The sequence below is a fragment of the Sarcophilus harrisii genome, chromosome 3 (assembly GCF_902635505.1).
Source record: "Sarcophilus harrisii chromosome 3, mSarHar1.11, whole genome shotgun sequence".
NCBI classification, from domain to species: domain Eukaryota; kingdom Metazoa; phylum Chordata; class Mammalia; order Dasyuromorphia; family Dasyuridae; genus Sarcophilus; species Sarcophilus harrisii.
The window spans coordinates 589,961,517-589,987,400 of NC_045428.1; the positions used below are offsets into that span (position 1 = coordinate 589,961,517).

The 25,884-nt window shown below is 47.1% G+C and overlaps 2 protein-coding genes across 5 annotated transcripts; one reads left to right on the forward strand and one right to left on the reverse strand.

The window, feature by feature from the left end:
- Nucleotides 1-205: 205 nt before the first annotated feature.
- Nucleotides 206-19,867, reverse strand: SPINT2 (serine peptidase inhibitor, Kunitz type 2). Of its 4 annotated transcripts, none has more exons than XM_031963156.1 (7): nt 19,450-19,867; nt 7,338-7,508; nt 4,377-4,436; nt 2,461-2,514; nt 1,813-1,974; nt 1,513-1,563; nt 206-513 (listed from the first exon to the last, which is right to left on the reverse strand). In XM_031963156.1, exons 1-7 carry the CDS (start codon nt 19,592-19,594, stop codon nt 347-349), a joined length of 810 nt encoding a protein of 269 aa, XP_031819016.1. In that variant the 5' UTR covers nt 19,595-19,867; the 3' UTR covers nt 206-346. The 4 variants fall into 4 exon arrangements, with proteins under 4 accessions (XP_031819016.1, XP_031819018.1, XP_031819017.1 ...); XM_031963158.1 differs by lacking the exon at nt 19,450-19,867 and adding an exon at nt 7,970-7,994; XM_031963157.1 differs by lacking the exon at nt 4,377-4,436.
- Nucleotides 19,868-21,660: 1,793 nt separating this feature from the next.
- Nucleotides 21,661-23,654, forward strand: PPP1R14A (protein phosphatase 1 regulatory inhibitor subunit 14A). Its single transcript, XM_031963161.1, has one exon. It carries the CDS (start codon nt 22,041-22,043, stop codon nt 22,458-22,460), a length of 420 nt encoding a protein of 139 aa, XP_031819021.1. The 5' UTR covers nt 21,661-22,040; the 3' UTR covers nt 22,461-23,654.
- Nucleotides 23,655-25,884: the final 2,230 nt, after the last annotated feature.

Below are 25,884 nucleotides of genomic sequence, written 5' to 3' on the forward strand. Positions count from 1 at the left end.
TCAGAATCCTAAAATACAAATCTGCTTTGGTTTCTTCAAAAATATTTCTAAACCAAAATGTCCTTCCCCCCACTCCCCAGCCCACTCCCCCCACCCTGCCCCAACCAAGTTAGAAAGTATATCACTTGCCTCTTGGAATTAAAAAAAGTCATACACAAATCACTTAAAAAACTATGAAGGAGGAAATAAAAACACCAAAAACGTGGCCTTTCTACAAGTGGCTTTCCCTTATTCCCCTCCCCTGACAATTTCTCCTATTTTTACGCTTCCCTGTGGGCGAGGGGCCCTTGTGGCAGCTTGCATGGAGAGGGATGCGCTGCCCACCGGGAGGGGTCCCGCAGCTTCCTCAAAGGGTGTAGGCGCTCTTCACCAGATACTCCTTGTCATCTATGGGGCTCCACACCGTGTTGAAGGCACTTGCCCGGTGCTTCCGAGCTATCTTGATAAAGATGATGACCATTGCTCCCAGAAGGACGGCTGCCATCACTGCGAGCAGCACCGCCAAGGCCACAGCTGGAGACAACAAAGACTTGAGGTACAAGGATCCAGGGGGAGGCGGCTGCCCTGGCACAAGGCCGCTTGGGCAGTGGCTCCCCTCAAACATGGAGCCTGTTGCCACCGAAGCCAGGCAGACACAGTGTTTGCAGCCCCAAAGAGTGAGAGGGCTGCCCAGTGTGAGAGACGGGGTTAGAAGCAGGAGCCCCCTCAGCCCCATTATCCTGATTCTGGGGGAACATCCTTTTCTAGGGTAAGACAAGGTAGTGACTGTGCAGACCCACTGTAAGGTGCAGCAGGGAAGCCCATGCTCAGGGCTCGCCTCAGAAACTCTGGGCTGCTGGCAGGCGGTAAGGACCCAGAAGCCAGCAGAAGGTGCTCCATGGCTGGCACCCTGGCCAGGGAAGCCTGCCCACCTGAGCCTTCCAAGCCTCTCAGTATGGGCTCACCCGAGATCCCTCAAGCACAAGGCCAGCCGGCTCATACATAACTTTTGCCCGTGTAAAGCTCCAACAGCCCAGGAGACCAGAGGCTCACTAACTTAATCAGACAAAAAGCTTCCCTGGAAAAACAAGCCCAGTCATTGATTCCAACTGCAGACCCAGACTCGCAGGCCCCAAAGGGAGCAAGCTCCCCAGACTCTGAGAAGGGCCTTGTACCTGGGATACCAAACTTGTAACTGTTAGTGGTAATGGGCCTCCACCCCCTCCATCCCCCCCCCTCCATCCCGCTTATTAGCCCCTTACAACTTTTTTATTTCCTTCATTCAGTGTCAGGTCTGCTGCTTTGAGCAAGATATTAACATCACTCATCTGGGCTTCAGACAGAGCTGCCCCTTTGGTGCAGGAGGAAAAGTAAAAGTGAAGCTTTTCTGGGTCTATTCAGTTAGGAGGAAGGAGACTGTGGCAACATGACCAAGTCCTCCAAAAGACTGAACCAAGAATGAGCAAGAGTGCAGAAGCAGGTCTCGGTGAGGAGGAGCCAGCTTTATTATATACAATCAGAAAGACGTTTTACCTTTGGTGGAATGTGACATGGCGGGGTGAGATGCTTTATGGGTACGCTTGCCTGAAAGGAGAACAAAGACAGGCTGGGAAGTCACCCCGAGAACAAACCGGATGCTGTTACCGACCACCTTTTCTCAAGCACTTGCTACCTCCTTAGTCGGGAGTGAACTCCTCTACTGAATTTTCCTTGAATCCCCTGAAGGTTTAGGACTGGTTCCTACCCCACTGCCAGGCCCCCTTCTAGTCCTCAGCCCACTTCCCATGCTCTCTCAGTCCAGAAGGGCCCCTGGCCACAGCGCTCTAGACTCACCAAAACATTTCCTCATGCAGTCTTCTAGGTTCATGTAGCTATTTTTATTGCCCCGACACCCTCCATAGATGAAATGCACACAGGTGTTCTTCTCAGAGTCAAAGTACCACCGTGGGAAGGCTGCCCGACAAGGGCCAGTGACGGCTTTGGCGGTGCAGTATTCTGGGAACAAACATCAAATTATCTATCAACGTGAGTTTTGCAAGTGATGCCCCATAATCCTGAGAAATATTACAACCTCTCCTTGCAAAGTTAGATCCTATCTGGCTGCCTCTCAAATCCCATTCTTATAAGATATGAAGAAAAACCATTACAAATGGTGTGTGTGGTCAGTATCAATATTTGTGACCTCACACAACCCCACTTCCCTTTACCCATACAGAGAAATCTTCATTAGACCCTTCCATTCCTTGACAAAAGAGCCTCACAAGTGAACTACAATGAAGGCATTCAAAGCATATTTTCCTGATGTACACATTAAATCAGTGGAAATCCTGTTAAATCCCATTTAAACACAGCCAGTTCTTAAGGTAAGATCTTGGCAGACCTCTCACTGGGAAGTTCTCAGTGCAGGTACAGCTTTCCCGGAATTTATGTAAATGAAGTGTCCATACAAAAATGAGCAACATGTTTAATCCTAAAAGTTACCTTCATAGTCGAAATCGTTACCAGGAAATTCTTCAGGATTTTGCTTTCGGGGAGCTAAAACCAACCAAAAAAATTTATATTTAACAAAACTGGTATCACAAAAAAAGTTTTACAAGTTAAACAGGTTCTGAATAGCAATTCTTAGCAAAACTTGGGCCTGAAAGGCCCTGAGGATCTGGCATTTATCACCAAAGAAAGGCAGCGAAGCACATCCTTTCCAGGAGTACTTCAACACACCTCTCTAGGATGACCTCACAAGACTTCTCTGAAGCTGGGAAAATAAGCTCTGGGGTCTCCTCTAGCCAGTCTATTACCACATGATTATTGTTATCACATTATTATCTATCAAGTCTATTATCACAACTTGCAAATCCCCTCCCCAAAATACAATCCGGTGGAACGCTTTATCAATAGTACCAAGGATAATTAAAACATTGATAAGTGACCTAGCGTTGGTGTTACAGGAAAGTACTTTTTCAGTATGGCAGGTAGCTCTGCCCTCCCATGGTGATATAGGGATTCAATCTCTCCACCTTCCTCAAGAAATTCATTCTACAGATTTAACACACACCCCACCCCCCAAAAAAATACTTGGAACAATGATTAACTTAAATCCATACATAGGTATATTAGCAGGAAAAACTCAGTGACTTAACATACTGTAGACCCCCCAATTTAAGGAATTCGTAATGTGAGACCTCCCTAGCAAAATCCTGACACAGAAAGGCTGGTTATACAATATTAACTCCGTGGAAACAGGTACAAAGAGAATTTTGTATCACTGTAGATTTCTAATCAACCAATAAAGAAAACGAACTCAACCCCAGCACAGTCACATCCCATCTAACACTGAACCCAGAGCTCTGGGGCTTACTAGCCTGGACTTACGCTTAGGCATAATTTCTTCACCTGTAAAATGGGGCTAACATGACTCATTGTGGGAGGAAAAGTTCGGTTCTCGGCAAAGCTGGAGCGCAAGGGCTAGCCTGGGTCATCACCAATCTGGCCATCTGTTCTCTCTCGGGAGTCAGCCCCAACTATGTCCCAGTAGGATTGGGGGGCGCGGGTCTTAGTTAAAATTGATTAATGACACGACTGCATTATTGCTGGGTCTGGGCGATGCGAAGAGGGCTATGTCTGACTCTCCTTCACACCGAGTCTCAAGTGCAGAGTGACAGCCCGGCATCTGTGCCCATATGAAGCTTCCTCAGTACACCGAGGACAGCTGTCCTCAGGAGGGCGCTGTGGTAGGGACTCTAGGCTAATCACATCCATCCCATCATAGGAACCCCAGGCTCCAGACTGGCACCACTCACCCCAGGCTCCAGTGGCTGGGTCCTTAAGCATACAAGAAGTATGGGACAGCTGCTGTCAGGGCTACAAAGCAACCTAGCACAAACAAAGCTTGAGATCAAGGACTGCAATAGGATTGAGTAGGAGCTGGGGCAGGGGCGGGGGCAGGAGCGACGAACAACACAGGTAGGGTAACCGTTCACATCCAAGGGCAACCGACTAGTTACCTTTACACTTTCTCAGCAACCATCACAAATGCCAGATTTTCTAGAGCTGAGCAGTGAAATCCTACCCATGACAACCTCCTCCAAGAAGCTTTCCCTGATCCATCCCTGTCCAAAATTACCTTCCTTCCATCTTCCTCCTGCCTCTCCTTCACTTAAATGTCATTCCGTATTCAAGTTTCAGAATGGCAGGGCCACAAGGGAGAGGGCGAGGACCTTGTTACACCCAAACCATCAGAGCTGGAAGTAAATTTATCTGGAAGGCAAAATCTGTCCTTTCTGAATGGGCTCGGAAGGTTTCTCTCTTACAACCCAGAGATGTGAAACGGTCTTTTACAATACTCTATCTGGATAGATGGTCGATTCTCTTTCCAGGTCAGCTTCACCCTAAGAACCTACCACTTGGACTAGGTTCATGTGCTCCATCCCTTCTGGCTGGGGCTTCGTTAGCAGAGTTCTCTATAGGGAACAAAAACTTGCTGCCATTAGAAACTGAGTCAAAGCAATTTAGCCATAATAAAGTTAATCTGTCATCTTCTCCCACTCTCACTAGCCCCCCGCCCCAGAGCAGATGCTCTCCTCTGAAGGAAAACTGTCTCACCTTAGATTCACCTTAGGAACCTAGGTGCCAATAGAGATCCAAACCAACTTGGAAGCTTTCGTTTAAAAAATGCTTTATTGGGAAAGCAAGCAGAAGCATTATGTAACGGAGAAAGCTCTGGACTTAGAAGAGACTTGGCTCTGCTAAGCACCAGCTGTTTGGGCCTGCTTCCCCTTTCATAGGAGGGGGATGTTACTTATGCTGTGCCCCAACATACCTAAAGGGGAACTACGCTTCTTAGAATGAGAAGGGAGATGGGTAATCTGGCTGGCTTCATCATTCAGGGCAGAGCTGACAAATCAGCACTGTGTGGGTGTAAGTGGGGATAATTTACACCAAATGGGTAGAACATTAGGTAGGTAAAGAGAAAGGAAGAGTAGAGAATCTGGGTGATGACAAATAACTGACATTTATAATGTGAGGCAGGCATTGGAGGGGGGGGGGGATTAGAATTATTCTCATTTCACACAGCAAGAAACTAAGGCACAGAGAAGGGTAGTGACTTGTCCACGTCACACAGCTAGTGTTAGAAGCATAATGGGACTTCTTCGATACAAGTCTGCCTCTAAATTAACTCCTTTGGCCTGCCCCGGCCAAGATCTAATTACAGCAGACTAGAACCTTCAGCTTAGAAGAGGGAGACTTACAGCAGCAAGGAAAGAGAATAACGTTTATTAAGGTTTTGTAGCAAAGAGGGAGGGAACAGAAAACTATTTTTAAAAGAAGCCAGATTCACAAAGCAGAGAAGTCTGGGAAGACCAAGAACAAACTGCAGGCCCTGCATAAGAGAATGACAATGTGCAGAATGACAATCAAACTACCCAAAAGTTAAATTTAAGGCAGGATACTGAGGATAGAGCAATACATGATCTTTAAGACAGACAAGTCCCTTCCTCCTTATTCTGTGAAGAACCTTTGGACAGACTCTGCTCTCAGAAGATCAGCAGCAGATGTGAACCCAAGAGGCCTGGCAGGCCTAGACAAATCCTAAAGACCTGAAGAGCCCGAATGCCCTCAGCGGGGCCCTCAGTATAGAGGGGAAGTGAGCTTTTCCCCTCTTTTTACCCGTCTTTGAGAAATGGCAGAACAATGCTCCAGAGCTTAGTCACACAATCGCTCTGATTCTTCCCAATTCTGTATCACCTGGTAAGCTCCTCAGTCTCCATGGAGTTCAATGATCAACTTTATGCAGATGGTTCCCAAGTGCACATATCCAACCCAGTCTTTCGGACACCTTGAACTACCTATCTTTAATTCCCAAAAAGTCTCTAATTTGATCTGTCCAAAACAAAACTATTTCTTCCCCCCCCCCAAACCATCCCCTCTTCTGAATTTCTCTATGACTGTCTGGGGAAGGAAAGGGAATAAACATTTATTAGGGTTATAAGTCAGACACTTAGCTAAGTGCTTTACAAATTATGATCTTCTCACAACAATCCTGGGAGACAGGTGCCATTATTAACCTCATTTTACATTTAAGGAAACTGAGGCAAAAAGTTGTCACTTGCTCAAGATCAAAAAGTGAGTGAGCATTTGACACCAGACTGGAACCCAGGTTTTCTGGATTCCAGGCTCAGTGTTCTATTGAGGGTAAAAACCAGAGCCTCCCAAGGCTTCTTCCTCATTGCCCCCTCTCAACCACTCTACATGGCCAATTCTCCCCTTTAGTTGCCAAAGGAATGTTCCTTAAGTATAGCTGACTGCATTCTCCTCCCTCCACCCTGTCACATTCCCTACAGGATCAACACAAGCGTCTCAGCTTGGGATCTAAAGCTCTTTTCACAAGCCAGCTCAGTCCTACCTTCCCCATCTCCCCCTGACCCTGCCTCACACTGGACGATCCAGCAGCATTAGTCTGAGGGACAGTTCCTCAAACACAGCTCTCTGTCCTCTGTGAGCAGCCTCCTCACCCCACCATCCCTTTTTAGTTTCTAACCCACCTGGCTCCAGGATCCCCTGAGCACAAACGCCTCTCCTGTTCAGACCTCCTTCCATCTTCTCAGAGCAGACCTATATACATCTAGTCACTTATGTTTTCTCCCTCTGTTGAGAAATACTCGGGACTTATTAGCACAATTCCTGGCAGCAGGTATGTGACTACTGTGTGTGGATGTTACTGTTCATGGCCTAATATTATCCAATGATAGTTGTAAAGCACTTATCTTAGGGTCCTAGCACACACTAGGCACTTACTTAATGTTCCTAATTAATCTTTTTAGAGAATTGTGGAAAACTGCAGTCCATAATGGATAAAAGGAGAGGCCAGAGAATTCCCAAATTAAGAAAAATCAAACTGCACTTATGTGCTTTTTCATGCCTAGACTGCTACAGGTTTTCTCATCCCCAACATACCCTTGGATCCATGTGAAAGAACAGGTCAGCCCCCTGCTCCCAATGGCAACCCCAACCAGTTGTTTGTCCCCTCCTCATCCCCCAGTGCTTGTTACTTGAACAGGCCATAAATCCAGAGGTCATAGCATTCAACCTCATCGTACAGAGGAGGAAGCCGAGACCCAGAAAGAAGTGCTTTTCCCAAGGTCAGACTGGTAGGGAGGTGGTACACAGATATTCTAATATGTTGACACTGCAGTATGCTGCACACGCAATTTGCTTAAGCGATTGCTGGGTGAGGAAGCTTTAGTTTCTCAACTTTAAAACACTTCTTCCAGATCATGGTGAAGGACTAGTAAAAATTCTAGGAAAACTTAGATTTTAGATATACATCTACTTAAAAATAAGTGCTACTACTACTGCCTTACCTTTGACTCCATTACATGCTTTGAGACAGTCTTTTCGAGTCAGGAAGTTGTTATAATTTCCACCACAACCTCCATAGAGAAATGAATGGCAAGCCTGAGCTGTAACATTATACCACCACCTCGGTATAGAAGCACGGCACCTACCTACCACCTTTGGGGAGCGACACAAGTCTGAAACACAAAAATTAAACCTACTTAATTTGGCATACTAATAGTCCTTTATGAAAGGGCAGCCAAGCAGCCCCTCCCCTATAGCTACTAGGAGGTAAACCTTTAACAGACAATTCAGGTAATATTTGAAAGCTGGCACAGAGTTGGGAAAACTCTGCAGATAAAGTCCCAAACTACAGGCAAGCCACAGTCTCTCACTAGAATCCAAAGTGGGGACCAGGCTGGCCTCCCTAGATCCTGGCACTAAAAGGGCCCCTGGACACAATTCAGTCTTCCACAGGCAGCTCGTTACGTTTTGGGGCCACTTTGACTGGTGGGAAATGTTCCTGGCACATTAAGCCAAAACCCATTTTTGCCAACTTCCCCACTCTATTCACACTCCCTGCTTCCTTCCCGCACTGCCCCCCCCCCCCCCCCCCCCCCCAAGTACAGAGCTCCAATCCCTCTTATATAGGACAAACCTTCAGTCATTTGAAGGATAGCTATATTATGTCTCCCAAAAGAACTGTTTTCTCAAGGCTAAACATCCATAATGTCTTCAGTTTCTTCACGGAGTAGGTTCTTTGGTCTCATTGGGTGGTTGGGAGGAAACGGCTTTATAAATGTCAAGCACAATATCTAAGCGAGCTATCCTTGTTCTTTTAAAAAACAAGACACTGACATTTTAACATTAATGATCTCCGCCTCGGTAAAACTTAGGAAAATATTGATCTTGTTAATAACAGTAAAGGTAAACAAACCAACCCAAGTACTTTCAGACACATAAGAAAGAAAAACTAAGTAGAACTAATAAACATCCTGTTCTTCTGGCTCCGTGGGAAGATAGTCTTGGAACATAGGAGATTTCCTTCCATCTCCAAAGTCTTCAACCTAGAGCAGCCCTTCAGGGCCTTCCCCTCCAATCCATTCTACCCACCTGCCACCACACTGAAGGGCCCTCCCCACCCAACTACTAGAATACTAAGCAATCATTATACGGCGTCCTTGCTCAAGGACCTCCACCTCCACAGCCTGCCCTGCAAATGTCAGGTTCTCTGCCTGGGTTAAGGGGGAGAAGAAATTTGACTTTATCCTAGTTTGGCTTTATTTTCTACAGCTTTCCAAAGTAAACTGGATCAAGTCATCAGCCACCCATTTTGGCCACTTCCTGAATGTGCTTCCCACTTCTTCACACACTCATAGTCTTTTCACCATTCCTAGGCCTTGCTCCAGTCAACTCTTCTTCATGTCAGCCTTCCAAGCCTCTACTGTGGTTCATACCCTTTTTCCCTTTCTTCAGTTTTTCATACTGCCAAGGGTGTGATTATATGTAATCATTTACTGCTCTCAATTTTTACATGCGCATTCTTCTTGTCTAATCAACTAGGCTATAAACTCCAAGATGGAGATTCTATTTGGAGATGGTCTCCTTTATCTTCCCCCAAGACACAATTATTACTAGATACAGAAGATACCCAGAAAGTATTTAAACAAAATGTTTAAGGTCCTATGTATAACCAAACCAAACATGTTTTCAATGATCCTTCCCAACAAGTTCATTACAGACTAAGCAATTACTGATAAGAACCCGTCTCTCCCTATTGACTAGAAGCACCTGCTTCACCTACAGAAGGTACCCAGTTACAGAGATCAAAAATCAATGAGAACCAAGCAGAATATATCAGAAACACTCACACTGGCTGTTCAAGTGTGAACCTAATTCAAACTGGGGGAGAACCAGCCTTCCTTTAAACCCTGAGATCTTAAGTTTTAAAATAAGCACACATTATATTTTAAGTACAGTCCCTATTGTATGTCAAAGAACATTTATTAAGCTCCCATTATGCAAAGTCCTGTTCTTAGCATCTGTTCCCTACCCTGGAAGTATGGAGGGAGGGGCAGGACAGGTGGGTCTTAGAGAATCTCCCTGACAAACTTTTATTTTACAGGTAAGGAAGCGGAGACCAAGAAAGGCTCAGTCAGCCCCAGGAGTAAGTGAAAAGCTAGGACTCGCACCAGTCAGCTGCCCCTCACCTCTCACAGTCGTCATCCTCTGACCCCAAGATAAATAAGCCTGGAAGGGAAAGAAGGTCTGTGAGAGGCAGAGATCAGCTAGTGACCCAGCCTGAATGGATCACAATTAGTGAAGGACTGAAAGTGAAATGAGGCTGGAAAGAGAAGTCTGAGCCACTCTACTGTGGGTCTTAAAAGCAATGCATTCTAAGGCATCGGAGAGTCAGACGCAGAGAGTAGGAGAGTGACAAGTTGTGTCTCAAGAAGACTTTGGAACGTTCATTATACCAGATGACATGGATAGAATGTTGAGGAGTCAGTGGAGTACGCTGGGGAACCAAAGTTCAAGTGCCAACTTCTGCTAATTGCACAACTATGGGCAAATCACCACCACTCTTGAGTTTTGTGTGTGTGTGTGGGTAAAATAGGAATTTATTTGTTGTTAAGCTCTGCGAGATGGGAAACACTAGTATTCTCATGACCCTTGAAGGCAGCCTCAGTGACTCAAATCTGCATGGGGAGGAGGTGGGGGGCCGGTGCCAGTGCCTATGTGAAGCTGGAGCAGGAGCTAGAGAGCATTATACTATATAGGAAATTTAGCCCAGGTGTTTTGAGGAAATGGAAAGAAATCTGTATTCCCCAAAACACCTGGGCTAAATTTCCTGTATAGTATAGTGCTCTCCAGCTCCTGTCCCTCAGCTTAGTCCTCCTACCCCTCATCAAAAATAATATGAAAAAAACAAACAAACAAAAAATAGTCAGAAAGACCATCAAGGCTGGATGATAAGGGGCCTGGCCTGAGACAGGAGGAAGACCTTTGCCCCGATCTACTCACCAAGGTCTGTGTCACAATCACTAATACCAGCCCCCAACAAGTTCTTTATGGTACAGTCCCTTTTCTTGATCCTCACATGCCCTTAAGTGTGACTCCTCCGTGCTTTGCACAGAGGTCTAAAGGAAGAACTATTTGTATGCTTCAGCTGAGTAAAAGAGCTGTACAACAAGGAGGCGAGTTAGTCCTCAAGACCCAAGCTTTCATGAGGATCCACTTTTCCATGGCAAATGCCAGAATCTAACTCGGCCATGAGGGGAGAAAGGAAGACAGCAGCCAGGTTAGAAGAGACAAGTCAGAGCCATCATAAACTGGAGTTCTTTGCGAGCAAAAACAGTTTTTCCTCTTGGAAGACTAAGTGTTGGGAAGGTCCAATGTTTCAAGTAAGCAAGGCTTCAAGATTAGCCAAGCCTTTTTTATACAGATTCATTCCTGAACCCACCCACACCCACTAACAACTCAGAATCCTACCACCCATAACCAAAACAACAGATTTTAACAGCCCAGGGAAGCTGAACAATCAATAATCACACCAATTTCTTCTGCTAATCGAAAGTGTGACTAAAAATGCAGTCTCAAGAGGACTACAGGATTCCCAACAAGATGGCACCTCTCCTCCAGCTTGTCAAAGATCCTCAACCAATTGGAAAAAACCTCAAAAAAACAGAAGTATGAAAAAGGAACCTTTCTGTGGTCACCCTGCCAGGAAAAGTCTGAGGCCACATGTCTGCTTTTAGGAACTAGGATTTAAAAACCAGGGGCTCCACTGGGGAGGCAGATGCAAAGCACGCACTACTGGCAGCAGCCATTTAAAGCATAAGCTATTAAGTAATTCTGAAACAGACTAGTCGCTGTTGACTGTATCTCACCAAACAAGTTCCACAGGTTCTGAAATCCGGAGAGCTTTTATGCAAAAAAACCTACCCCATGACAGTTGAAAGACTGGATATAACCTTAAAAGAAGGGCATTTAAGTTGTAGGTTTAACTTACCAGCCATACTCACTTGAAGACAGACTGACTAATCAATCACCTTCTAAAAATCCACTTCAGTTCTTATTTTACATAATTACCACCAGCAGAAGTGGCCCAGGGGCCTCTGCACCAGGCAATGAATCTACAACTTAAACTTCTTCATCCACCCCCACCCAACCTAAGGAAGGGAAGGGAAGGGCTGCAGATCTATCCATTTCTCCATTTATGTTTTAAGTGGGAATTTGCTTGTAGCTGGTCTTTTAACTTCTAAATTGATTTTTTTAAACAAGTTAGAAAAAAACAGAACCAAGACATAATCATGGCCTTAGCAAACACTTTCATTTCCTGCCCTTGATGCTCCAAAATTTAAGGCATTTGGACTTCAAGTCTATGTTTACAAAAGCAAGGGATGTCTACAAAAACATAGGCCTGAAGCACATCTTGCCACAGTTCTGAAACTGCTTCCAAACTGCTTTCTGCCCTTACAAAGCACTGTCATTGAAGTAACCCAGCTGAGACTTTTCCAAAGAACTCCCAAGTAGAGTTGGCCAGAAAAGTCCCCAAGCCTACTCAGAATATATGGCAGCTGTCCCAAAAGTTAACAGACTTGATACCAACACTGAATAATGCTGTTTTCAAGGGCACACACTTCAGACTTTTAGGGGATAGAGTATTCAATCAAGCACATTTTAATTTCAGTGGCTTGTACTAAGTTAACAAGTCACCCTGAAGTAAAGAAAACTACCATAATTCTTGGCTTTGAACTTTTTATTCCCCAATTTTTCCCCCTGGAGTTGCTAAAAAAACAGCACTTTGTAAACACTAACTTAAATTGACAAACTTTATTATTCTCGGCTAAAAAAATCTAAAGGTCTCTTTCAGCTTTAAATCAGGTAACCCTATTTTTCTGGAGCCATTGGGCAGAGGGGTCATTTAAATAAGCTGCAGGCCAGGCTGCTACTCATTTTACTCAGAATTCATTCTCTAGTGGAAAGACAACAATTGTTTTGCATTTACCACACATCACAGATGCAAATTCGGGGCATTGGGGAAAAAAAGCTTATTATGCTTGTGGTACTCCTTAATTCCTTGTTTCTTTCTGGGTATCTTTCCAGGCACCCTAGTGAACCAAAACATTTTCCATTCTTCACTCTTCCTCATGGCCCTACTCACAACTAGCTAATCAGTGACCAAATCTACACTCAACAACAACATTCCTTTCTATTCATTTGCAGGCAAAGCCATATACAATCTAGCTACAGGTGACCATGAGGGGGTGGGGGAAAGAGGAGATGGGGAAGCAATCTCCACAGTGACAAAAACTCAGCTCAGGGTCCTTATGCCTAAAGTACCAGCCTTTCCTAAACTTCCCTTCTAGGCTCAACTCACTTCCTATTGGCACTTCCTATAAGTCCCCTAATTGTCAGTGCGGTCTTCATCCTCAACTTATATTTACGTATCTCTAATATGTTCGTCGTAGTGTCCTAGAACGTGGTAAGCACTTAAATGCTTATGGAATGAATGAATCTATGGTGCACCTCACCAATCTATTCCTATGTAAATTTCATAAGCAAAGAACTGGTTTTCATTGTATTTCTATCCCAAAACCCTAGCAGCAGTCAATCAATCAATCAACTTTCATTAAGTTCTTACTTTGCTCAAGGATCTGGGCTAAGTGCTGGGGGATACGGGGGAAAAAAACCAAAAGAGGTCCTGCTTCTAAGGCCCTAATCTTTTAATAAATGAGAGACAGAGTGTGTGTGTGTGTGTGTGTGATATATAAACACCCAGGTCCAAATACAATATATATAGAGAGAGTAGAGAAAGTTAGTCTGAAAGTGGAAGGGTCAAAGTAAGAAAGGCCTCCCAAAGATTATGGGATTTGAACTTCTTCGAAAAAGGAAGCCAAGGAATAGCATAGCATCATTCAAATAGTAGGCTTTTAATAAATATTTGTAGAATCCTTAAAGTACTTTCTTACATTTATTTAGCACCCTAATTAAGGCCTGGTCCCTAGGAAAGAGATGGACACACCTAACTACAATAAATGGAGTACACCAGAATCACAGGTCAAAAGCATAGGGAGGAGGCAATTTAAAGGGTGGAAAGGATTTCAAAAGGCAAAAACAAACAAACTCAGCTGGGTGATAGGGAGATAGATTAACAAGAGGATGCTGGGAAAAGGAGAGGCCAGTTTGGCTGAACAGATGAGCTGATAAGTAGCAGTGTAAGATGCGGCTGGAGAAGTCGGCAGGAGGCGAAGATGTGATAGTGAGGGATTGGCAGTGTCTGTTAATGTAGATTCCCAAACAAGTCCTAATGGAGTGAAGTCTGTTTTATCAATAGAGCATCTCCAAAAAAGTTCTAAAGTCTGGCAATTCAGTCAATGTCCATTTTTTCATTCAGGGTTATGCTTAATTTTGCCAACTATGATATTTTCAGCTACAATCCAAGAAGCCTTTCCTAATCCCTCTTAATTCTAGTCACTTCCCTCTGTGAATTATTTCCTATTTATTCTGTCTATACTTTGTGTATATGTGTGTGTGTATATATATATATATATATGTTTGTATATTGTCTTTCCTATTAGGATTTTGAGATACTTTTCTTTTGCCTTCCTTGGTATTTTCAACATGTGGCATAGTGTCTAGCACATAGTAGGAGCTTAATAAATGCTTATTAACCGACTCCTTCCATGCTCAGGACTATGTGATCCATAACTTCTCTCTGCCTCTTTCCACATATCCAACCAGCTGTTTGTCACTTCTATGTCTAGAACTCCAGTGGAATTGGTGCCTTTCTCTAATCCATCCTCACTGATGACAAATTCATTTTCCTCAAGCCCCTTATCACCTATTCAGTAAAACTCAGTGGCTTTATTTTCTTGCCCTTTTGGCCCTTCAAGCTCTTTGCCAGCTGGCCCCAACCTACCTTTCCAGACTCAATATGCACATTGCATTCATCTTCCTGCACTCTACAACTCATCCCAACTGGCCTTGCTCCTGTTCCTCCAGTACAACACTGCTGCCCTCCCCCAATTTCCATCCCTCTGTTCTCTAAGTCTGCAATCTCTCTTTTCACCTCTGCCTCAGAAGTTTTGTTTTTTTCAAATGTCAGTAACTATAGGAAGCTTTTCTGCATTCCCCAGACACTGGTGTTTTCCCTATCAAAAAAAAATTATCTTCTATCTAGTTGGCAAATGTTTTCTAAGTATTTATATGTGTATCTGTTGTCCTCTCCAACAAAACTTTAAGCTCCATGAGGACAGGGATCATTTAATTTTTGCATTTATATTCTTCAATGCCAATTCAAGGCAGGTCCTGAATTTGCTGACTGATGCAAAGAAGGTGCTCTACTACCAGGGGCTATCAGGAAGCTAGTAAAAGCCATTCTTTGCTTTAAGAAACTTAATGGTCTAGTTGGGGAAGCAAAACTAGAAACACTTCAAAGAACAAACAATATGAGACAATATAATTAAGTCCTAAATCGTGTGGGTGCCTGTGGGAAATCCAAAAAGAGAGAGAAGGTAGGAGGCAGATCTGTGAACTGAACATATATGATGGTCATGAAGAGATGGTTGAGGTCACTGAGAACTTTTGGTTGATGAGAAGAAATGGGAAATCCAGTTAAAGCTAGATAATGGGCTGAAGGGTCCAGATAGCCATGTGGAAATTAAGATGGCAGCAGTAGAAAGGGAAGGTCAGCTATAATAAGAAAGCTGCCCTTATTTCTAAGTATGTAAGCACATAAAGTTCATATAAGATTCTTACAGAATAAATGAAAGATAAATCTTAGAGAAGCCTGTAAGAAGCTTGGGGGTGAGGAGGAGATCTAGAAGCTTCTCCTGCAGAAGCCAGATTTTACAAGGCACAGCCGAGAAGAGAGCCATAATAGTGTGTGGTACAGTATGAATTAGAAGGAAGATACCAATATGGAGGAACTCTTTCAAGTAGAAAGATTGGGCAAGGGGGATGGAAGAAAATCAATGCAACTTAAGTGACTAGTTAGATATGAGGCAAGAGACAAGACCCCATTCTTCCCAATAAGACTTTTATCCAACAACTAGATATTCTCCCCAGCAGCTTAACCAAGTAAAATAATTCTTCTGACAACAAATAAACCAACCTGATCATTAGGTATCTATCACTACACAAAGGTGATGCTGGGAACTGTGCAGAAAGAAAAGCATACTTTGCTTACTCAGATTTTAAATATTCTTCCCATAAAAGATCCTTAAAGCTCTCTGAACCTTCGCCTAGGAAGCTCACTGCTGCTGGAGCTGGACAATGACAAGCCGCCCTCATTTCCAATACAATTAATCACACCAAATTCCAAGGCTGTTATTTGTTTTATTCTATAGTCCTGTTTCAAGGTTAACTCGGAACCCACCAATTGAGCAAGTATATACTTCCCCTTCTAGATCTGGTAGTCATCATTATTATGGTGAGCAGGCAGTCTCAAATCTTTATGGGAATAAGAATAGCTTTTGTGATGACAAACCAAACTTGAATTATAAGGATCATCAATTCTTAGCAGAAGATGTAAACTATTTTACCAAAGTCAGAAAAATCTGCTAGTTTCCAAGGTTTATTTAAGAAAAAACCTTTATATCATCTCAACTATGAACAAGCAAACTAACTATACCCCTCTAGATCTATTCCTGAAATAAAAAATAAAAAAAACTTGCCATTCACTTTCTAACAGGCCCCAGCCCAAAAGCAAACTAAACTACTTGCCAAGAAACCCAGTTCCTTAAAAACAAAAATGAAACTTTATTTTGACTCATTAGAGCAATGCCAGACACTATTTGCTTGATTACATTTAAATTCACTAGAGTCCTAAAATATTAACGACAGAAAGTACCCTCATAAATGTGAGGACTAGAAGGGAGCTTAGACATTGGTCATCTTGGTCAATCTTCTGATAGCCCCAAAGTGATCTCCCAAGGTCATTATGAATGCTAACCCCCAGATTGCTTGGTACCTAATTCAGACTTGCCCTCACTAGATTATGCTATTCTCAATCCTATCATTGCTCTGATATTAAAATAATTATAAAAAATACATTACGCATTAATTTAAAATTATGTCAATTGTAAGAATTGTTTATTCCAGTAAACTCAGAATTTCCACAGTACAATAGATAGTACTGCAACACTTTAATAAACAGGCAGAACCCCCAGAGTGAAATGTAATCCTTATTCTGGACTTAAAAAAGCAATGCCACTCACAATCTAGATTTTCTGAGGCTCCAAGTGGAATCACCACTTGGAAAGCTGGCATTCACATCCCCAAGATGAGATGGCTTCCAGGGAACAGTCATTTTAGTTGGACACACTAGGCAATCTTCAATAGTCATGAATCATAAGTGATTCAACTCCTTATTTGGCCAAGCACACTCACTCCTTCACCTTCAGCCAGAGCCCTTGCTAAACAAAGGCTAAGGAATTGCTGATCAAATCGCCCTGAAACATAAGTACTTTCAATCCAGCCCATTCCAGGTTTACCAATTGTTCTACACCAACTACTACAGATCTTAGGGACCAGTAACAATACGAAGCACTTCTGTAAACTGGAAAGGAAAAAAGTTCTGCTTTCACCAAACTGAAGTGTTGCTCTAAAAATTAGGACCTGGTTAAGTCAGAAAGGAATGTTTCTGCTGGAGAAGAGCCAGACATCCATCCAGATACTTTTGGCACGTCTAAAATTATGCAAAAGAACTCTTTGTTCTGAGGACTTGTCTGAGTCTTTAAACTTTATGTCCCATCGCTGCAGACCCCCAATCAGTAAGAGACAATCTAAAAGTTTTTCAAAGTGGCAGGTGCAGCAACCTGAAAGTCCAGTTTCTCTGTGAAAGGGCTCCATTATGACCTCAAACATGACAATTAAGCTTCCTTCAGCATCAATCCAACATCAAACATACTGCAGTAATACAGGACAGCTAAGTTTTCAAACTAATCTCTCCTAAACATTCTTCCAAACCCAGCTGAAGCATAACAATTACCTGTACTCGGATCTAGTGATTCCAAAGACCACCAGACAAATTTAAAGAATGGTGTAACTTTTTGATGTGAAACATAGGTATACAGTAACAAACCAGGGAATTACACTGACATGTGAAGGAACAATGATCTAGACCCAGCAGCACTTCTCTTCTTCCCTCCTCCCCTATGAGGGCATTCTTCCTTGGGACCTCTCTTTGACCAACCAAGTAGAGGATAGGACTACATGGCCTATATGGTGCCTTCAAGTTCAAAGATTCTATTCCTTCCTTGTATCACTTTTACATAGATATAACCTGTTGAAAAGTTCAGGAAAAAAAAAAAAATCAAAAGAATCAGACTATAAAATCAATTAACAGTCCTTAAAAAAAGTATAGTCCTTGTTTTTCAGTTGATAAAGAAACTGAGGCACCCTGGTGAAGTGACGTGTAGAAAATGACAGGGCCAAGACTAAAGTCTGTAGATGGGAGGACCCGAGTTCAAATCTCTCCTCAGACACTTGGTACTTCCTAGCTGTGTGGCCTTGAGCAAGTCACTGAACTCCAAATGCCTCAGCAAAAAAAGTCCCTGGACTTTGTGGTAGCCTGTATGTGCCACTCACCTCATTCACAAAATTTTTTTTTTTTTTTTTTTTTTTTAAGTGGTTTTCACACCATCAATTGAGCCTCCAAGGCGGCCTTCAAAGTGTCCTGCTGTTTATAATGAATTACCCAAGAGGCTTATTTTCTTTTTGGTAATTGAATCCAATGGAAGGCCTCAGAGTAAAGTAAAAAGCACTAATGAGGTGCCTGGAGAGTGTTTATATTTTTAGTCTTGGCCCTACTACAGTACACTACAGTACCAGGTCTGGTACTGCATCCACTGAGCCACCCAGCTGCCCCAATACTCACTTATTTCTAACTTCTGTAAAGAGCTTCTTAGCCTCCGATTTGGAAAATGACAATTGTTTCTTGGTCAGAGGGCCTTTTGTTCATTATAATCAGACATTCCCTCACAATTTCCACTTTCCAACTTCCTTGTGGCCATAAATGGGGCCATTATAAATTTTTAAAATTTCAGTCTCTCCTTTCACTGGGGTGATTCAGGGCCCAATTCTTCTAGTTATCTCACGGCAGTCTCCTGCAGGATGTTTTGGAACTAGAAGGCGTACTCATTTTCCTTCAGACCTCCAGAAAAACTTTTCTCTCATCCTGGAAAACAACTCCCACCTTACTGGTTCAGACTATAACACCCTGAATTGTTCCAATAAATCTGACCTTAGATAAGAGGGGGCATGTGTTCCAACGGGCCTAGCAGTGAAAGGCTTTTTTTCAAAGGGCGGTAGGTGTGGCCACATGACCCGCTATTGTACAACTTTTCACCTCACAAGTCTGCTTACTCCAGGGGAGGGGGAAGAGCCTCTGCTGGTTCTCAGCCGGCGGCCCAAGCTTCGGCCTCCCCCATCTCCCAGGGCTCAAGCCAAGTCGGCCAAGCTCCCGCTGGGTTTGGGCCGCAGAACCCACCTAGGGAGTACGGGAAGAGCCCCGCCCTTCTCAGCCTCTCCGCGGTGCTCCCCAGCAGGTCGTTCAAAGCCAAGTTCCCCCGCCCGACCACCTGCTCCCAGACCCCACCCACACCGCTGCAGAACCTGGATTCCCCGGAGTCTCCTCCGCTACCGGGGGAATCACTCGCCGGCCACAGACCGGTCCCCACACTGGTCACCCCGACCGATAACCCCGACTAAGGCTGCTTTTCAGCTCTCACACCCATTCCCATCCGACTTCCACATGGTCCCCGGGGTGGGTGCTAGTGGTTCTCCCCGTTTTCCAGATGGAGAAACTGAGGCTAAGAGGGTAAATGACTAGTCCAGGGTCTTCCTTCCCAGGGGGTTAGCGCCTGCTTGGTTCCCAAGGACAGCCGCCCTAACCCTCCCCTGCGGGTCTTTGTCCCTTCCGGCCCACCGATCCCCCCCCCCCCCCCCCCCCCCCCCCCCCCCCCCCCCCCCCCCCCCCCCCCCCCCCCCCCCCCCCCCCCCCCCCCCCCCCCCCCCCCCCCCCCCCCCCCCCCCCCCCCCCCCCCCCCCCCCCCCCCCCCCCCCCCCCCCCCCCCCCCCCCCCCCCCCCCCCCCCCCCCCCCCCCCCCCCCCCTCCCCCTCCCCCCTCACCCTGCAGGCCGGCCTGTTCCTTGGCGCCACTGGCGCTGGCTGGGTGGTCGTCGAGGCCCCACGCCGCCCCGGCCAGGAGCAGAGCCCCCAGGAGGGCGAGCAGGGCCGAAGAGAGCGGCGCTCCCCGCAGGAGTTGCTGCCTCATCCTGGCCCCGGCTCGGACAGCCCCGCGCGAACCGCTGGCGACTACCGTTGAGGGGGAGGGGATGGGAGAGAGGGGCTCGCGCAGCCGCTGATTGGACGGTCTCCGCGGCCCGCGCACAGGTGGGGGCGGGGAGGTTCGGTGAGAGGGCTCGCGGCGCCCGGGGCCGTTGGCGGGGGTCCGGCTGTGGCTTCGGCGTCCGCTGGCGCAGGCTCTCTCCCCGCCGGGAACCGTCCGTCCGCGGCGCGCGCCTCCTCGCTTCTGGGCTCCTGCGCGCAAGTCGTCGCCGAACGGAGGTGCCGGAAGGCGGGGAAAGGGCGGGGCAGCGCGCACCTAGGCGAGGGCGGAGGCGCTGCGCGTGCGCACTCCGCTGACCTCGGAATTTTCCGCACCTGGACGCCTCTCTTCGCTCCTTTGCCCCTCCCTCCTAGAGGGAAAAAAGGGCGGGACTGCAGGCACCTGAGCGGGGGCGCATGCGCACGCCGCCAACTTCCGCGCCCTCCAGGCGCGGCCAACGCCGCTTTGTGGCCCTTTCTCTCGCCCTCCAGGAGGGAGAAAGGGCGGGGCCGCGCCCACCTGGGCGGGAGCTGCGCATGCGCACGCCTCTAACCCCGGAGCGCAGCTCACCTGGACGCCTTTGGCTCCTCCTCTCTCTACCGTAGACGAGGAAGGGGGCGGAGGCATATCACACACACACACACACACACACACACACACACACACACACACACACCCCCTATGCGCAGGCGCAGGCGCGCCCTCCCCGCCCCTCCTCCCCAGCCTGCACTTACTATGCTTTCTCCCTCATCCCCGGCGGCACCTGAGCCACGCCTTCGGGCTCGGAGGGGCGGAGCTTCTTGAATCCCCACCCCCCGCTCCCAGCTCCTCCTCTTCTTGCGGGGATCGCTGCTTCCGAGCCCCTCCTCTCTCTGGGGAACTTGGTCTTCGGAAGGGTTGGTGAAGTCGGGGACTGTCCCTGAAGTATAAACTCGATGTCTGGGGACCGGGAAAACTCGGAGCCCCTCCCTTAGCTCCTGGCTGGTCACGCTGCAGCCGTGTCTGGCTCCCGGGGGACCTTATAAATAACGTTCCTGAATGTATAACTGATACCACCTCGCTTGTCTTCTCCAGAGCTAGGGGAGGGGCCGGGCGGGAGGGAGAGAGCTTGAAACTCAGAAGTGTTTAAAAATTAATGCTAAAAATGTTTTTTAATGCAATTGGGAAACACTGAATGAAATAAATATGTTTTAAAAAGAAATGTTTGTGACCGATTAACAGGACCTCTAATTTCATCAGTGTAGGGATCTTCCAAGTAAGGAAACTTCCAGGGCAAGTCACCACCTGCTAGGCGTGTCCCAAGAGAGCCGAGGAGGCAGGGCCTTGCTAGGCTTACCTGGTTACACCTTCTGGACTTCAAAACGAAGCTCCGGTCACTAGATCCCTGTGCCTCATAAGAAAGTACTGTGGATTCTAGAGGTGAAAGCCCTGGGTTCTGATCCGAAGTTACTTATTCAGTCAACTTCCGATATTCCCATCTGTGAAATGGGGATAGTGCAGCCTGTCTATCCCGAAGAATTTGTTGCCAGTAGGGCTACATCAATCTTACTGAACATTTACAAAGGTGTTCTAGAAGTTTAAGTTCTAAGTCGTGGTTTAAGAAGGCCAAGTACCAAAATCAAAAGTGAGACAGTCCTTCCCTTCGAAGAGCTTACTAAAAATTTTGGAGGGAAAGGGGACATAGCCCAACCACCAAATATAAGTGCCGGCTATAAGTGATGGGGAGGAGGGCGCTGGGGGTATCGGGACAGGCTTCCGGAGGAAGGCCGCCCTCAGGTTGAGAGATCTTAACTCTTTGGGCGAGCCCTAGTTAACATTCTCCCATAAATCAGGACCATGGGTGCTTTAAGTCTTTTGATAGAAGCGGATAAAACGATTACTTTGTCTAGAGGCAGAGAACCTAACAGCCTGGCCCACTTCCTCCACCCCTCATCCGCCATAGGTCAGGGAAACCCCACTGGAGATAGGTCAACCCTGCCCTCTCAGGGCCCTGCCCATGTGGGAACAGCTGGCTCCAGCTGTGTTCAGAGCATCCGAACAGCATCCCCGCCTCCACCTCGCCGGGTGGAGGCCCAAGCTACCGGGTGGGGGTGAGATAGGGATCAATCCCTGGGCACTCCCATCACCCCTGCGATGGGAGGGAGAGAGGTTGGTTGTTCAGGCCGCCTCAGTGCCCAGCGAGGGCCCTGAAAGGAGGGTGAGTGGGAGAGCGAAGAGGATTGGGAGGCGGGGGCGGGCTCTCGAGTTCCTGGGTCCAGCTCCAGGCTTTTTCTCCCATCTCCTCCTCCTCCTCCCGGCCCCGCCTCCTTCCTCTCGCCCTCCCCCTCCTCTTTTAAGAGTGGCCCGCTGCTGCCTCGCTTGTCGATCATCCCTAGGGGGGCCACCGCAGGGGATGGCTGCTCAGCGGCTCGGCAAGCGGGTCCTGAGCAAGCTGCAGTCGCCCTCCCGGGCCGGGGGCAGCCCTGGCAATAGCCCCGGGGGTCTGCAGAAGCGACACGCCCGAGTTACGGTCAAGTACGACCGGCGGGAGCTCCAACGGCGGCTGGACGTGGAGAAATGGATAGACGGTCGTCTGGAGGAGCTGTACCAGGGCCGGGTGAGGCCGGAGCCCCCGGGGAGGGGGCGGGGTTTCGGATCAGGGGTGTGGAGCCCACTGGGATGGGGAGAGATGCGGGGCACCCCAAGGCCGGGGAGGCTGTCGTTTACCTTGCCTTCCCAGACGCTTTCTGACGGGCTCTTAAAAAGGGCCTTTACAACGTTAGAATGGACCTATTTGTGGATCTTCGAAGGTCAGAAGCGCAAGGACCTTTGAGAATATTTAACAGAACCTCGTCCCGCCCCGTCCCCCTCCCCCCCCCACATTTGGCAGATAAAGAAACTGAGGCTCAGGAATCCAAACTTGAACCAGAAGGAAGGGGTTGTCTTTCTCTCTTGACTGTCTGTTCGGGGCTGTCCCCTTCAGTGTTTCCTCCCTCGAGATTTGCTTTGGTCACTCTCCCTTATCTTCTCCATAGTCATTCCCCCATCATCCATCCATCCCCCATCCCAACAAGCCCCCATCCCATGACCCTCTGTGTGACCGGGAGCAGGGGAGGACCTTCGGAGGGACCAGAAATACTATGGATAAAGTGCACATATGGATAGGTAGCCACACATCCAGTGCCAACAGTAATGGTGGCAGTGTGGGCACTGGGTGACACAGACACATCTGGAGACCTGAACGCACTCACAGGCACCCTCCTCTAAGAAGTAGCTTCGGATTAACAGAGCAAAACACCCAAAGGCACAAGGAGGTACACACACAGGGGAATAGCCATGGCCCTGAAGGGATGCCCGAACCACACAAGTTCAGCCCAGCAGACCCCCCCACACCCCGATCTCTGATCAGAGGGGCCACTACAGTCGGCTTCCTGATTCTGGCCAGTCTCCCCAGCCAGCAGGAACCTATGTAAACAACACTTCTTTCTGCCTGGAGCAGGATGAGAATGTTTGGTGTTTAGGGGAAGGACTGGAAGATTTCCAGAAGGCAGAACTCTTGATCTCTCAGTCTGATGCAGGGGGAGGGAGGGAAGTAGAGCCAGGAGACAACTGATTTCCACCTCCCCCCCCTCCATCTCCCCTACCTCCTGATAGTCCTAGCCTCTCCCCCCCCCCGCCCCCCCCGCTTGCCCCGGCTCCTGTCTTCCTTTCCTGGGGCACAGCTGGGTCCTATCCCTGGAAGCTGGCAGGAAGCCAGACCGAAGCCTGGGCAGATAGCCCGAAGCCCAGTGCTAAGAACTGCCAGGTGCCCCCCAATCCTACTCTCTCCAGTAGGGTGATCGGAGACAACAAGGACCTCTCCTGGAGACAAACAGCATCATCTTGGGCTGGCTGAGAGGTGCCCGAATAACTTCGCGTCACCTCTTGAATTTTTAGGCTGAGTGCCCTCTCTTCCATTCCCACTCCCAGAGTCCCAAGGGAACCCAGGCATCCTGGAGCTGTGATCCACAGGAACAACCAGTTCCTTCCCCTCCCTTCCCCCCCTCCTTCCCCAGCCAGCTTTTCCAAATGAAAGGGGCAGAGTGGGCCCTGGCTGGGGACCCAGGAGACTTATCTCTCTCCACCCCCACCCCCAAACTCAAATCCGGGCCCTATCCCACGGACGAGCCTGCTTCCTGCGGCTCTGAGATTCACTTGGTTTTCCCCCCCCCATCTGCCTGGAACCCCTCCCTCCCCCCCACATTCTTATTTGGGGAAGTTCCAGGATTTGGGGACTTATTTAACCTCTTCCCACCCTTCCGGGATAAACCAGAGAATAATTAAATTATTTTATGACTTCAACCCTTCCCCAACAAAAACCAACTGGGGCAAAGGCTACTTCGCCAGGAAATCATTTTAAATTAAAACCCCGGGTCAAAAACACCACGGCAAAACCTCGGGGTATAAAACAGTTTTTCTGGGGGCCTCCCCCCTCATTTCCCAATTCATCCTTAGCCATTATCCCACCCTCCTGGAGGGAACTGGTCACTTCATCCCCCACCCAGGAAACCCTCCATTTCTGGGTCCCAAAATCCAGGGGAAAAAGAAAGGGGAAAACAAACCCCAAACCTAACACCCTACCTCCAGGGACATCCTATAATCAAAATTAAAAATTTAACCAAAAAAAGAAAACAAAAACCATCATTTCTTTCTCATTCTTATCCAAATTGCCCACCTAACTTTGGGCTTTAATAAATTAATTATTCAAGGGCAAGATGAAAACTTTAAATTTCCCAAAAGGACAAAAAAGGGAACCCCAAGGGGAAAACCCCAAAGACTTACCTTTTTCCCCCCTCTTTAAGAAAATTTTACATTTTACTTTCCCTTTAAACAACACCAAACCTTATTCCCTTCTCCATTCATATGGGCTTACGGGAGGAATTACCGGGTGGGGGAATTGTTTGGGATCTCATATATTTTTTTTTTTTGGGGTCCAGGGAAATCGGTCCAAAAACCCACAGATGCCCCCTTATTCTCCAGCAAAAAAATCAGGATCCATCCCCCCCCCCACTTTCCACTTCTCCTTTCCCCTTTCCCCTGGTCCCAATCACCAACCTCCCTCCCCACCCCTCTTTCCCTGCATCCCTTCCTCCCCTCCACCCCTTTACACCCACTCATCTTTGAGGTGGGTCAATTTCCTTCCCTCCTCCCCCCCCCTTCCTTTTCCTCCAGGTTTTACCAAAACTGGTCCTGAAACTTAGGCCCAAACAGCCCCCTTCCCGGGAGCCTTCAGAACTCAGATGGGGTGGTGAGTTCAGTCCAGGATCAAAAGCAGCCCCCCCGCCCTTTTCCCCCGTCCCCCAGAGATGGGGAATTCCTGTCTCCTTCCCACCTCCCTCTCCCCGACTATTTTTATAAATTTATTTTTTTTTTAAAAAAAAAAAGGTTCGGCCCTCCCCTATTTTTTTATCCTTCCCTCAACTTTCTCCCTGTTTTTTGTTCTTCCCTCACTTCCCTCCTTGGGGACGGATGGAAAAATCATAAACCCCCAGGAAAATTGAAACAGGTAGTGGTCCCTAGACCCCTCAATCCCCACCTCCCGCTCCGGCCCCACTCCTCTCTGTCTTCCCTTTCATCCCTCCTCCCTTTCCTTCTTGAAAGGATGATCTATCAAGTTACCCAGAATCATAGGGAAATTTGGAAAACCCCTCTGTTCCCCCTCTCTCCCCGGGTCTTCCAGTCCAACCTTCTCATTTATTTAATTGCTAAAAACTGGTGGGAGGGAAAACTTTTTCCCCTTTTCCTGTCCATAAACCAGGAAAATCTATCCTTGGAAAGGGCCCAACCCTGGGATCCCAATGGGAGGAAAACCCTCCCACGGAACAACATAAAACTCTAAGTACTTCCTCCCACCCCCCTAAGCCCTTCTCCCCTAAAAATCACAAATCACCTTCAATTTGGGGACAAAATCCCCCTGTTATCAAACGTGAGTTAAATGGGTCAGACTGGACAGGAAAAATAATATATCTGGATCAGGGGACACTTAAAAACAGAATGTGAATCTTGGACCGGAACCAGAACTTTCAAACATTCCCCCCTCTTTCCCCCTTTCTACCTTCTTCCCTCCCCTTTTTTTTAGAAAGGCAAAAGGGAAGGAAATAAAATTTGCCCAATACCAATAGCATTTCAAGTATTCAGAAAACCGCTCCTGAAAGGAAGGGAAAGGGAAGAAAAAAAAACCCCGAAATACCGACTGAAAAACTTATGAGGGATTGGGA

What these genes read in the sequence shown, in the direction of transcription:
- SPINT2 (XM_031963156.1), bottom strand. Translation starts at nt 19,594, where the DNA reads ATGAGGCAGCAACTCCTGCGGGGAGCGCCGCTCTCTTCGGCCCTGCTC. An exon ending in GGAACAGGCCGGCCTGCAGG is followed by an intron (nt 7,509 to 19,449) that starts GTGAGGGGGGAG and finishes TTTGTGTTTCAG; the next exon opens with ACTTGTGTCGCTCCCCAAAG. An exon ending in ACATGAACCTAGTCCAAGTG is followed by an intron (nt 2,515 to 4,376) that starts GTAGGTTCTTAG and finishes GGTTGGTTTTAG; the next exon opens with CTCCCCGAAAGCAAAATCCT.
- PPP1R14A (XM_031963161.1), top strand. Translation starts at nt 22,041, where the DNA reads ATGGCTGCTCAGCGGCTCGGCAAGCGGGTCCTGAGCAAGCTGCAGTCG.